The 14,504-nt window shown below is 29.3% G+C and overlaps 2 protein-coding genes and 1 long non-coding RNA gene across 3 annotated transcripts in view; all 3 read right to left on the minus strand.

Moving 5' to 3' along the window:
* Nucleotides 1–14,504, minus strand: part of LOC145296866 (zinc-regulated GTPase metalloprotein activator 1-like) — a 269,322-nt gene that overhangs the window by 234,332 nt on the left and 20,486 nt on the right. The gene's annotated exons all lie outside the window — the stretch shown is intronic.
* LOC145296864 (uncharacterized) lies at nucleotides 361–4,620 on the minus strand. The gene is made up of 2 exons (XR_013870056.1): nucleotides 2,650–4,620; nucleotides 361–2,603 (listed from the first exon to the last, which is right to left on the minus strand). It is a non-coding gene; the product is annotated as an uncharacterized LOC145296864 (long non-coding RNA).
* LOC145296865 (palmitoyltransferase ZDHHC16-like) lies at nucleotides 5,992–12,827 on the minus strand. The gene has a single exon (XM_080142999.1). The coding sequence runs from the start codon at nucleotides 11,739–11,741 to the stop codon at nucleotides 10,590–10,592; it is 1,152 nt and encodes a 383-aa protein (XP_079999125.1). The 5' UTR covers nucleotides 11,742–12,827; the 3' UTR covers nucleotides 5,992–10,589.

Below are 14,504 nucleotides of genomic sequence, written 5' to 3' on the forward strand. Positions count from 1 at the left end.
CTTTTTATCTTTGTCTCCTTTCCTATCCTCCATTTGCCTGTCCTTCTCCTTAATCCTCCCTTTTACTTCTGCCCAATACAGTTCTTTCATTTGTTTAAATATATTGTAAAAGAAATAATGTAATTCATTTACTATTGCTGTCTATTTAAATGTAAATATATTTTTCTAACTTTTAGAAATTATACATCCAGGGCCATGCTCACCAAGAAAATATAAACTCTGTGGGACTTTGGTTAGTAGTTTTAGATTTTTTAACTGGACATACAAACACACAGATAAACCCACCTTATATAATGGATGAATAAAATATTATTTTGAGTAAAAAAAATATTTGGATGACAAAAAAAACAAACTATAATATACTTTTTAATAAGAGAATTTAGTCATTCTTCTTCTTGTTACAGAGAATGCAATTTATTACAAAAACATTTTTAAGCAGAAAAAAAAATACATTGAAGCAAAAACAAGCATTGATAATCGACATTATATATGAAAATGAAAATAAATAAAATTCACAGCCAGAAAGACTATGTTGACAACGTTAAAGAAATCTACCAAAAAGTCATTCAAAATTCAGAAAAAGAAAATAGTTCATAAAATTAACGAAGTGTTTTGGAATATGAAGAAAAAAAAAAAAAATCGGAATAAATTTATACAACAGTTTCCATGATTGGTTCTGTTTTTGTTTTTTTGTTTTGTTTTGTTTATTAAAAGAAAATTATTTTCTTTAAAGTGAATTAATATTTCGTTGTGAAAAGTTAATTCTCTTCAGGCAGGATTGGCTGGCATGTGATATACACATGGAATAAAGTTCTTGGTGCTTCTATATTATCATAAAAAAATATTGAATTTCAAGTAAAACAAATGGTACTTACGTAATTGTCATGTCACAAATAGTAACATATCCATAAATTATGGAAAAAAATAAATTATAAAGAAATATATAGAAAAATAATTATTAATGAAAAACTGTTTTCAATAAAGTTTATATGGGCAATAAAATCTGTCCAACATTTTGATTTACGTCCATTACATGATGTGAGCAACAGAACTTAATTATCTCCCCCATCAACTTATCTCTTTTTTTTAGTAAATGTAATATAGTGATTTTGCTTCCTTTAACAAATTTCTTTTTTAATTAATAATTATTTTTCTTCCTGATCGTTTTTCGCAATTTTTTGGATATGTTACTATTTAAGGCCTGACAATTACTTGGGTACCATTTGTTTCATTGGAAATTCAATACTTTTTCATTTGTGTGATTTTTAGTTAGATCATGTTATTACCTATCGATAGGTCTTTAAAAAAAGTGCGACAATCATGTCACACGTGTATCTTACAAATTTACATATTATGCAAACGAACATAAACACTTTTCATCTCCTAAAAAATTAAATCCGTAATTTCTTTTCCATTGTTTTATCTCTTTCAGTGGACTTGTTTTTGAAATTGATATTAAGTCATTTAATTGCCGCATTTAAAAAAAAATAAAATAAAATAAAAAAATAAATCTAAGATGTCCATGCATCAAAATTACAAAACGTCTCAAAAAGAAATTTTGGCACTTCTGCATGTCAATGACAAGAGGCGAATGTGTGCATTTTAGTTTCAAGAACAGCCGGTAGAGGGCGTTTGTAAGCATAGAACAGGGTCGATAACTCTTCCTTTTATTTTGATATATGTTTATACAATGTTACTGTGAAAAAAAAATGTTTCTGTAGAAAAAAAAATTCTTAAACCTCTATAAATGTTTTTAAAATTATATTTTGTAACATTGACAAACAAAAATTATATTTTGATACATTTTTATACTGTAAAATAAATAAATAAATAAAATAATTCTAAAAATAATCTATAAATGCTTCAGGTTTTTTTACATATTTTTTTATTTTCTGTTATAAATCACTCATGAAAAGAAATCCTATTAAAACTTTAAAATGATATTTTGATACATTTTTTATACAATAAATGTTTCGATTTTTACATATTTTCTTGTTATTTTTTTTGTTATTATATATTTTTGCATTCTTGGAGACATTTATATTTGAGGTTCACAGAGCAGCCGACAGAGGGCATTCAAGGAACAGGGGTTAAGTCATCTCGGATGCCTCATGTCATTGACATGCAGAAGTGCCAAAATGTTTTATTGTTAAAGCTTTTTCAACTGATTGTTATGCCATCAGTCCTTGTGAACTATTAATGCTTTGGAATTCCATACAGGTTTCCGATTTGTTGAAAAGTTGGAGATTGCATCGGACAAAACGTTCTAGACATAACAATGAAAAGGTGAACGGTCGTTTGAATTAAACAAATTATCAATCCCCGTCTTAAAATTTTTGAACACCCTCACTTCTGCAGTTTACAAACCATACTGAAACAATAACATTATTATTATTTTTAATATCAGAAGAGTAGGAGGCTTTGTTAACTATTCTGTACTTTCACATGCCAATTTAATAGACAAAAGAATACCTCAAATTTAATAGACAAAAGAATACCTCAAATTTAATAGACAAAAGAATACCTCAAATTTAATAGACAAAACAATACCTCAAATTTAATAGACAAAACAATACCTCAAATTTAATAGACAAATAAAATACCTCAAATTTAATAGACAAAATACCTCAAATTTAATAGACAAAATACCTCAAATTTAATAGACAAATAAAATACCTCAAATTTAATAGACAAAAATACCTCAAATTTAACAGACAAAAAATACCTCAAATTTAATAGACAAAATACCTCAAATTTAATAGACAAAATACCTCAAATTTAATAGAAAAAAAAACCAAAATTTAAGAGACAAAAGAATACCTTAAATTTTATAGACAAAAAAATACCTCAAATTTAATAGACAAAAAAATACCTCAAATTTAATAGACAAAAAAATACCTCAAATTTAATAGAAAAAAAACCCAAAATTTAATAGACAAAAATACCTCAAATTTAATAGACAAAAGAATACCTTAAATTTTATAGACAAAAAAATACCTCAAATTTAATAGACAAAAAAATACCTCAAATTTAATAGACAAAAATACCTCAAATTTAATAGACAAAAATACCTCAAATTTAATAGACAAAAGAATACCTCAAATTTAATAGACAAAAGAATACCTTAAATTTTATAGACAAAAAAATACCTCAAACTTAAAAAATACCAGAAATTAAATAGACAAAAAAATACAAGAAATTTAATAAACAAAAAATAAAATAAAATTGAATTTAACTTGAAAATCTTATTACACAGTCTGTAAACTGCAGATCTACTGATTTTTGTATTGGAATAACTGATATTTTTTCCAACATAAGAGATATCGATGATTTTATACAAAATGAACCTATAGTAATAACGAAGATAAAGTGACTTATTCATCACTGACAAAATCATAATCCAGCTGCTATCAGACTATTTTACCGACAAACAGATGACTGTGTGTGTAACACACCATCAATTTGTTTATTTACACTACACCTGCTGGTGGTAGTCTCCCAGTATTTGGAGATTATATTTTGCTTAAATTTAACCCTGGTTATTTTTTCGCAAACAAAATTCAAGTGGCAGCTATGCTGTTCCTATTTGCTTGCCTCTCCATGAGGGCAAAGTTAGACACAGGGTCGGTTTTTAATGTGGCCGAAATCCAGCTTCCCAAAAAGAGGCACTCAAGAATTTAAATTGCCTCAGTGTAGAAAGATTTCTCCTTCACTGACAGAGGCCAGAACAAGTGAAATGTTGTATCAGAACAGATCACTTTTGGCCGAAAGACTAAAGTTTTCATTTATCGTCACTTTTAATGGTAGTTTTAACGTTTCTATGAATCCCTGCATGTTCAGAAACATGGCCAGTGCATAATTAGCGAATTGGAGATTTGATGAAACTGGATTCTCCAACAAAAACGGTTAATCGTGTAAGCCTCTGGAACCAAGGGTGTTGGAAAATCGGTGTTGCACCTGTGTTTATAAGAGTACTCATTCTGTCAAAAATTGCACTTTTTTTTGTTTAAATAAATCAATCGTTGAAAAAAAAAAATAGGCAACTTTTAGATCATGATAAATGTTTTTCCTTTAAATGTAGAAATTCACGTGTTAATTTTAAATGTGTACATTTTTTAAATACATGTGAATTTTTGTTTTTTTTGTTTTTTTTTTCAAATATAATTTCTACCTAATTTTGCAATTGACTGATCAAAGAGGGAGGTTCTCTGAAAATTATCTCTCCAATGCTGAAAATAACAATCTGTTTCTGCATTTAGTTGCTTTTGTTTTCTCAACAAAGCTTAATATCACATTTTTTTGCCCACACAAACAAACCTCAATACTTCAACTTTACAATTTGTTGGGGACGCTACCCCTCCTACCCGGAATAATGAACTATTCCATGACACCACTTTCGGTGAATGTGAACTGGTTTACAAAAGGAGTCAGACACGCAGAGAGTATGGTCGTTACCACTAGTCCAGCAGTGAGCAAAAATATTGCTCCATTACCCCTTTTATGTATTTTTGAATATATATTATTTGTTAATATGTATTTATATTATTTGTTGTTATGTATTTATATTATTTGCTGTTATGTATTTATATTATTTGTTGTTATGTATTTATATTATTTGTTGTTATGTATTTATATTATTTGTTAATACGTATTTATATTATTTGTTAATACGTATTTATATTATTTGTTAATATGTATTTATATTATTTGTTAATTTGTATTTATATTATTTGTTAATACGTATTTATATTATTTGTTAATGTGTATTTATATTATTTGTTAATATGTATTTATATTATTTGTTAATACGTATTTATATTATTTGTTAATACGTATTTATATTATTTGTTAATACGTATTTATATTATTTGTTAATTTGTATTTATATTATTTGTTAATACGTATTTATATTATTTGTTAATGTGTATTTATATTATTTGTTAATACGTATTTATATTATTTGTTATGTATTTATATTATTTGTTATGTATTTATATTATTTGTTAATACGTATTTATATTATTTGTTAATGTGTATTTATATTATTTGTTAATGTGTATTTATATTATTTGTTAATACGTATTTATATTATTAATTAATACGTATTTATATTATTTGTTAATACGTATTTATATTATTTGTTAATACGTATTTATATTATTTGTTAATACGTATTTATATTATTTGTTAATTTGTATTTATATTATTTGTTAATACGTATTTATATTATTTGTTAATGTGTATTTATATTATTTGTTAATATGTATTTATATTATTTGTTAATACGTATTTATATTATTTGTTAATACGTATTTATATTATTTGTTAATACGTATTTATATTATTTGTTAATTTGTATTTATATTATTTGTTAATACGTATTTATATTATTTGTTAATGTGTATTTATATTATTTGTTAATACGTATTTATATTATTTGTTATGTATTTATATTATTTGTTATGTATTTATATTATTTGTTAATACGTATTTATATTATTTGTTAATGTGTATTTATATTATTTGTTAATACGTATTTATATTATTTGTTATGTATTTATATTATTTGTTATGTATTTATATTATTTGTTAATACGTATTTATATTATTTGTTAATGTGTATTTATATTATTTGTTAATGTGTATTTATATTATTTGTTAATACGTATTTATATTATTAATTAATACGTATTTATATTATTTGTTATGTATTTATATTATTTGCTAATACGTATTTATATTATTTGTTAATACGTATTTATATTATTTGTTAATACGTATTTATATTATTTGTTAATACGTATTTATATTATTTTTTATGTATTTATATTATTTGTTAATACGTATTTATATTATTTTTTATGTATTTATATTATTTGTTAATACGTATTTATATTATTTTTTATGTATGTATATTATTTGTTAATACGTATTTATATTATTTGTTATGTATTTATATTATTTGTTATGTATTTATATTATTTGTTAATATGTATTTATATTATTTGTTAATACGTATTTATATTATTTGTTAATACATATGTATATTATTTGTTAATGTATGTTGTCTTCGTCAATTATTCAATAACTAACACCACAACACAATTTAACGTCAAAAAAAAAAAAAAAAAAAAAACTGCAATTCATATCTTTACTTTTAACAAATGTACACATTGCAAACTAATAAATGATTTTCTACATCTCATATGTGCATTTCTGCATTTCATATGTGAACTAGCGGGGGGTACCCGGCATTGACCGGGTTTGTGGAGGTGTAGTAAGGAACCGGGAGGTTGGGGGGTAAACAAACAGTAGTAGCAACAACAGTAAGCAGTTTGGGTGAAGAGACAAAAAAAAAACAAATGTTGGTAGTAGGCAGGTAGGCTCAAACCCGTAACGCGAAGGAGGAAGAAAAAAAAAAGTAACGTCTTAGCCGATGTCTCCATAGCGCAACCGGAAATCGAGAGCATTGAAATTAACCATAGTCAATCCGACGGTGACGATGATTTGCTAAAAATGTCGGCAAAAAAAAGCGATACCGATCTTGTGAGGATCTGTCCTGTGTGTGAAAAGTTTTTGTGAGACACACACTCATTTCGCCTTTTATATATTAGATGATAAAGAAAATTAGGTACTCTTGCATAATTTGACCCAAATTCTCGTGATTTCTCATCAAGCCCGGATCGTTCGAGACTGGCAAACATCGGAGTCAGCCGAGCGTTGTTCAAATGTTGAAATGCTAATTTGACTTTAAAAAGTTTTTTTTTTTTTAGTAATTTTTTAATTTATGATTAGTTATTTTTAAAGATTTATTTATTTTGAAATTTTTTTGTTTTTTGTACTTCAATTTCTGGGAGTTTGATTAGCTAATGAAAAAGCGATATGTAAATGAAAGCAGACGACATTTGAATTGGAATAAATCGACTGAACCCCCCCCCCCCCAAAAAAAAATGCGATGGACGATCAACAGTTTGACACCAATGATTGCCAGTCTCGCCCAATCCGAGCTTGACGGGAAATCACAAGAATTCGGGTCAAATTATGCAAGAGTACCAAAAATTATCACACACCAAATAGGAAAAGAAGGTTTAGTTTCTTTCTTGTTTAAGACTATTTCAAATTAGTATGCAACAACCGAACCTCCTTTCACCATTATGTTGTGTCCACGAAGGGCCAGAAGACACAAAACATAAAACAAAAATTTACTATCACATATTCTGACCTCTTCCAAAAACAAGACAGAAACAAAAAACTTGCATTGTCAAATTAGCCAAAATGACACAATACGTAAAGTGACTAATTGTCGAATCAAGACAAATAATTGTTGTGTATACTTTCGCTTTTTTTTTCAATAACAAAACCAATTGCATTGTTTGCATTTGGCATGAACAAAAGACAAAAGGTTAAGCTTTCCACTGAAGCCAGAAGACATTTAAGTAGTTTAAAAATTGTACACTAACAATCCAAAATTACATAACGATCTAATAAAAAAAAAAAAAATCAGCCATTTTCTAGGTGCATCAGAATTTTTGTAGGAATTTTTGACACCCCTTAACACGAAACTGGGAATAAAATATAAAAAAACTCGTAATTTCTCTTTTAAAAATGGGTTGTTTATTATCTTTATGGATTATACTTCCAAAATAAACTATTAAAGTTGTATAAAAAGTAATAGAAATATTATTTTTTTATTTTTTAAAAAACACTAATGAAATTAATTGAATTTTACGAGTTCAGTTTTTTTTTCAATTTTTAAAACTTTAAAAATCTATCAAAATTTTTCTATTGATTTTATTTTTATGATATTTTCAGGATCAACGTGAAATTTTATGCTCTTTCCAATAAACTGAATATAATATTTTAGACAAACGTTTTTTTTTAATTCACGCCCCCCCCCTATTTTGAAATGTCTATTAAAAAGTAAATAATTAATTTATGTGCCAAAGTTTTATATATCACAAATTTAAGATAAATGATCAATAAATAATATATTCTAATTTAAAACAAAAATAAAAAGAACAGTTTTTTTGGAAATTTATCTGTAAAGTCCAAAGTTTAAAACCTTTTTTTTTTAAAAACCTCATCGTTTGTATTTTTTTGTATTTTTTTTAATGAAACCTTGGTCCTTGCTCCTTTAATTGAAAAGGAAAATTAGGGTTTGAATTACATTTTTCAAGTAGTTATAAGCTTGGAAAGACAGGGGGACGAATTATTGAATATTTTTCACAGAGTTTCTGACACACCTAGCCATTTTCTCTTTAGCAAAGTTAATAAAACTCGAACATACATACAAGGTGCATAATAAAAATGCACACACATAAATGTTGCTTTTTTTTTTTTAAAGTGGAATGCAATGAGTAGTTGTGTTTGATAATATCTAATATATAAAGTAAAGCTAGTCTCTTTGCAATTTTTTTGTGCATTATAGGGTCTGATGCATACAAACTTAATATCTCATTCTGTTTCAACATAAACATCATGTTTATATCTGACTATACTTAAGAAAAAAACAAACAAAAAAAAACAGAAAACAAAATGAATTTCAGATCAAGTTTACCAATTTCATACTTAACCTAAATCGGTGTCATTTCTGATTAGTGATAGTCAGAGAAGGCAGGAGGAGTCTTCTAGTCACGATCTAAAATCATGCATAAATACAACTATGTAATAATAAGACGAAAGGACTCATTAAATTGGAAAATTAATGAAGGGTGAATTTATGAGATGGCATTTAGCAAATTAACATATAAATTCATCAACCAAAGTATGTTGTTCGCATGGATATGCTCAGTATACTAAACGGAAGTTCTTTTATGCATGAAATTGGAGTTTTAATATCACTGTCAGTGCAATTAGAAACCAAGCATATATCAATAAAAACCAAGATTGTCACAAAAAAAAATTGTACACAAAACTGCTATTTATGGTTGAATTCTTGGAACATATGCAAATGAATATGCCATACATTCGTTTATCTGAGATATATATATAAATAAAAAAAAGAACAAACCGAGTTATGTGTTCATCAATGGCTCATCTATATATATATATATGACACACACACTAGTAAACTGCCCGGAGTTGCACGCTCTTAAGATACACTTAAATGTTATTTTAATTCATGCAGAATACATATTTATATTCGGTTCTCTTTGCCTTTCAATCTTAATGGACATTCTAAAATAAGTTAAAACATCAAAAACTTATCCAAGTAGGTAGAAGAGTAACTCATCTTGCTTTTGGTAACATTTATTTGTTGCATATTTGTTTTTTGACAACTTGTTTGGTTTGTTGTCTATAAATTTATGCATAAGTTAGGAATATTACTTTGTTCGAGTTTTGTTAATTCATTTGTGCAGAGGTTTTTTGTTTTATTTCTTTGGCATTTATGATTAAGATATCTCTCTGTTTATAAAATTCAATTTTTTTTTTAGGCGGAAAAACTATGTTAATGGTTTACCCTCTATTTTTATATGATTCGAATTGATCATAGGAATGAGTGCGAGTGAACACTTCATGAAAAATTTACAATTTGCGAATGTCGAAAGAAAACGGAGAGAATCAAACAGAAGGTAGAACTTGATGCGAAACATTAACAAAAAAAAATAATAAAAAACAACAAAAAAAAAATGGAACTTCAGATTATTTGCATTCTTCAGACTACTGTTCTCATCTTGTTATTTTCACAACGTTCCTGTAACCTCAAACATATTGCACAGTGGATAAAATACTTGGTAAAATTCAGTTATAAGTTACACTCTTATGGAGGTTGAAGGTTCAATCCTCACTGTACAATTGTGAATTAATTAAAACTGTCATACTCAGTCATGGCTGAGAGAATGAGAGCATGCAACCCTCGTGGATTACATTGTGAGAAATAATTTGAAGCTTCAGCCTCTCTGAGTGTCTGGGGTGCCATCTTTTAATTCTTGGGCATGTGTGATTCACATGTGAATGTGAATTTGTGTTATAACATCCCCCCCCCCCCCGCGCGTGCTATTTAAAGTGGCTGAATACCACATAGAGAATGGTTTTTTGACATTGCCACTCCGGCATTGGGAGAGGTTGGATGCACATTAGTGCTTCCAGACCTTAGAGGTCGCAACAGGGCAACCTGTTGCATCTTTTTTCCTGCTTCGAGTCACAGCATAAGGAAATTCGCCACAAAATAAAGAGTTTTGTTCGAAATTCCATGCAGATTCCAGAGCTCGAAAAAAATACATCTAAAAAAGGTTGGAGGTTATATCGACCAAAATGTTGTGAAAATCACACTCAAGATGAGAATCGTAGTCCGAAGAGTCCAAATAATATGAATAATCAATCCTCATCTCAAAAAATTCAGAAACAAAATAAATCTTGATAAATGAATTAAACGGTTCCGTTCAAAATTCTGCGCAGATTTCTAAGTTCACCAGAAAAGTTCCTGAGTTTGAAGAATGTCGGAAGTTACATCGGCTGAAATGCTGTGAAAATCAGACTCAAGATGAGAACAGTAGTCCAATGAATCTAACTAATACAAATAATCAATCCTCATCTCAAAAATTCAGAAACAGAATAAATCTTGATGGTTCTGCCATCAGGGTTATGTGTCACAAGATGCGGACGCCATCAAAGTTACTGTCGACAGTGAACGTTGTTGTCTCCCACTGTAGTCCATTGCCAGACGGCTTGTGACGTGATGGCAGCAGAATATGCCGCCAAAATGTCCGTCCTTCTGTGAGACCCAAAAACAACTGCCAGTTCCTCTTAAAGCCATAATCATATGGATTAACAAATTTCTGTCCGAGTTTTGCCAGTCGCTTCCTCTCGTTTTTGTTGATGTGAACTTCGATGCTAGTCTCGGCATGGCTGATCAATCGTGCGTGCCATAGTGACAAGAGTCCAAGTGCAAGGACGCAACCCGAGCCAAGAAAAAATACAAATATGACAGAATGGTGATATAGGTGATCCGTCCAGGTAAGATTAAGAGTGGGCGGAGGTGGAGGTGTCAGTTTGATGGACGTGCCGTTGGAGACAGCTATGAGCGTGTAACTTTTCTTTTTTGATACCCAATAATTGTAGGCCATGTTCAGTGGATAGAGGGCCCCGTGAAAGACAACCTCCTTGCCGACGTAAAAGTTTTCGTAGAATAACGGATAGAACATAAAGCAGCCGTAGAGACAACCACACATCATGTACACCATGTAGAGAAAAAAATACCTGTGGTTATAGAAGCCGACACAGTTGTTCAGCCATGGACAGTGGTGGTCCATTCGAAGCACGCACCGTTTACAAACGCTGCAATGGTGAGCGCGGGGTGGTTTCGGAGCGATGCACCGCTTACAGATTGAAACAACTTCCGGAACGATCTGCGGTGGGTGTCCTGGGTCTGTAAGATACCCCATGGTATAATTGAAGATGACATTGATAAGAAGCAGGTTGCCAAATATGAAATGTGGAAGGAACCAGTGCCAGCCATAGACTAGATATCGAGGTATCATTATGAGATAAAATATGATGACCCCTGCCGATGAGAATGTAAGGACAAGACCCATAAGGATGGGGCCCATGTACCGGGCAAAGTGGTCAACGATCCAGAACACGGGTTCCATGGCGGTCTCCAGAATAATATTTGGGGACATGAAAGCATTGTAGCATAAGGATAACATTGTCAGTTTGAACATCTGGCAGTTGAGGTTCAAGTACTGCCCTAACCTGGTCGTCCAATGACAAACATTCACACGCCATTTTAAAATTCGCATTTTGATGGTATCGTCTCCGCGGTTTACGTATGAAAAGTGTTGATATATTGTTTATTAAGAGTCGATAATACATGCATAAAAAGGAATCACTCCAACGATATAATACGTTCGTACATCAATATTATCACTCATGTTTTTTTTTCTTTCTTTTCTTGCTTGGTTAGTTGGTAATAATCCTAGCTGTAATTCTACTCATTAAGAAAAAGAAAAAAGAAAAAAACTTATTTAAGCCATTCGCGATTTTTCTATCAAATGACCGTGATTTATAAACCGAGAAGACAATCCGACTCTAAAGCTGATTTTTTTTTTTTTTTTTTTTTTTTTTTTTTTTTTTTTTTTAAATAAACCCCATTTTAAAAATATCTCTGTGGGGGCGTCGTCCATAGACTGAGAGCGCATCGTTTAGAAAAGGCCATGCGGACATTCTAAAGGATAATAATCCACTTTTTTTTTTTTTTTCTTTTTTTTTTTTTTTTTTTCAGAAAAAAAAAAAGTGGGGTGGGGGAAGATCCAGATTTAAAAGTCAGATTTCATGCGGAAGAGGAAACGGGGATTAGTCGCACACAAAAAAAAATGTAAACTAAAAAAAACACATGCAAAAGAAAATCTTAAGACTGGTCAAGTATTGAAAGACAGATAAATCAAACGAGATGAAATACAGGGCATTATCCACGGATTGTCTTCTTTCCGAAAAAAAAAAAATCCTATACGGTGAATTTGACAAGAAAGAATTATCTCTCACTAATTTTTTTGTAACAATCTGTCATACATCTCCCCGGGTGGAACTGATAACCGGTGTCGAAATCTGATTAACAACACTAAAGGGAAATAACTCTGATTTGACCGGTGAATAAACGGTGTTCATTCTTACAATTCCTACACCAATAAAATTATGTGACCACTTCTCATGTGTCTGAGTGTTGGTTTCTCGCCTCGACGTATACATTGTTATTGATTTTTTTTTTAATTTGTTTTATACTTAATATCAGTCAATTATCTCTTAGTTCTCATAGACCCTTTGTCTCCCTGCTTCTAGTCCCGTTTTTTTTTCCTCGCTCACATGTCTCTAGGTACCTCCAATGCGCGCCACAGTTTTAACCCCCCCCCCCGCCCACTATATGTAACACGATGGAATTGTAATTTAATTTGATATTATCATCCTAACTTTTTTACCATTTAAAAAAAAAAAGCTTCAAATAAACCGCTAATGTTTTTTACTTTTTTTACAGCATACAAAAATAATGAAAATCCGAGACAAAAATTGTGTTTACATTATCGGCGCTTTAAAACAACGTTCCTATGTAGTGACGTTTTTGAAGCCGTAGACATACCCATGTTTTAAAAATCTAGCAAAAATCAAATATTTGTCATATCTTTCTGAAATTTTCGATATTTATTCATTATTAAATAAACTCACACAATAAAAGTAGGTTTCGTTAAATATATTAGAGGAAAGAGTTTTTTTTTTTTTTTTTAGGTGTTATGCCTCCTACTATATTTCATGTTACGAAAACTAAACAAAATAAATGTAGGTCGATAAACATTTCACCATTTTTTAAAGCTGAAAATATCAAATAATTAAAAAAAAGTCATTTTTATATATTTATAAAATTCTGTTATTTATTTCACTTACATTTGTAAATAAAATTGGATATAGAATCGATATTATGTTGAAAAAAAAACAACAACAAAAACAACTTTTTTTGATAATTTTTTTTTGTAAATATAATTATTTGAATTACAAAAAAAAAATTTAAAAAAACAATTCTAAAAAGTAATTATTTTTAAAAAGCTTTAAATGATATTAAATTCAAATATTACGCAATATGAAGTTTAAACAGATTTTTTTTTATAGCAGGTTTCCAATAATAAAAAAATATATTCATATAAGAGTATATAAGACTATTGAGATAATAAAAATTGTAAATCCAAAATGAGCCTAAAAAAAATTGTTTTGATTTTATTATTTCAATTGATAGAGGGTGACCTTGTTTTTTTTGCACCTTTTTTCAAAAAAGTATGGAAGCATGTAAGCAACATTATCTTTAGATACTTAAGTGTCAACACAAGATGTTAAAATTAATTTCATTTTATTAACTCTCGTCTGTGTAGTTCGTTAACAAATATCTATTTGTTTTAAAAAGGTAAGTTTTATGTTTTTTTTTATTCATAGCAAAAAAAAAACCCCAAAAAACGCCTTATTACCATTAACAATTATAATGCGATTGCCCATCCATAGAAATTGACACAAACACACGAAATAATGACGTTGCTATTTATGTGTAAAATGCTGATGTTTTACACACCACCGTGTAGATACCTACATGCCTCTATTCTGAATTCGTAGCTGTAGGCTGGTATCAGTGAACTTATTTTTTGTTGTTTTCTGACCAAAATGATCATAAACGTTTTTTTTTTTAGTTTAACCTAGTTAATACTGAGGTTCAAGTGTACGAGTGATACACTCCCCTATACTTTTTTATTTTCGTCTTTTTTTTTCAATTATTTTCAGTGGGCACTTTTTTTTTTTTTTTAATTACATTTTCACCCCAAACAAGGCATATTGCCACTTTGTTGTAGGGGGCTACTATCAGGGACATGGGCATCAAGGGTACTGTGTAGAGAGTTGGGCAGCAAGATGTCGGTTCACGTTGCACTTGAACTTCTGCATGTCAGTACAGTTGGGGAAGCAGGGATCCGGCAGGAAATTCCAAAGTCTAACTGTCCTGGGGAAGAAACTACTGGAGTAGAAGGCTCTCTTAC

The sequence above is a fragment of the Euprymna scolopes genome, chromosome 17 (genome assembly GCF_053919585.1).
Source record: "Euprymna scolopes isolate OS-2025 chromosome 17, ASM5391958v1, whole genome shotgun sequence".
Lineage (NCBI taxonomy): Eukaryota > Metazoa > Mollusca > Cephalopoda > Sepiida > Sepiolidae > Euprymna > Euprymna scolopes.

Excerpts from the sequence above, each read along its gene's own strand:
- LOC145296865 (XM_080142999.1), bottom strand. The coding sequence starts at position 11,741 with ATGCGAATTTTAAAATGGCGTGTGAATGTTTGTCATTGGACGACCAGG.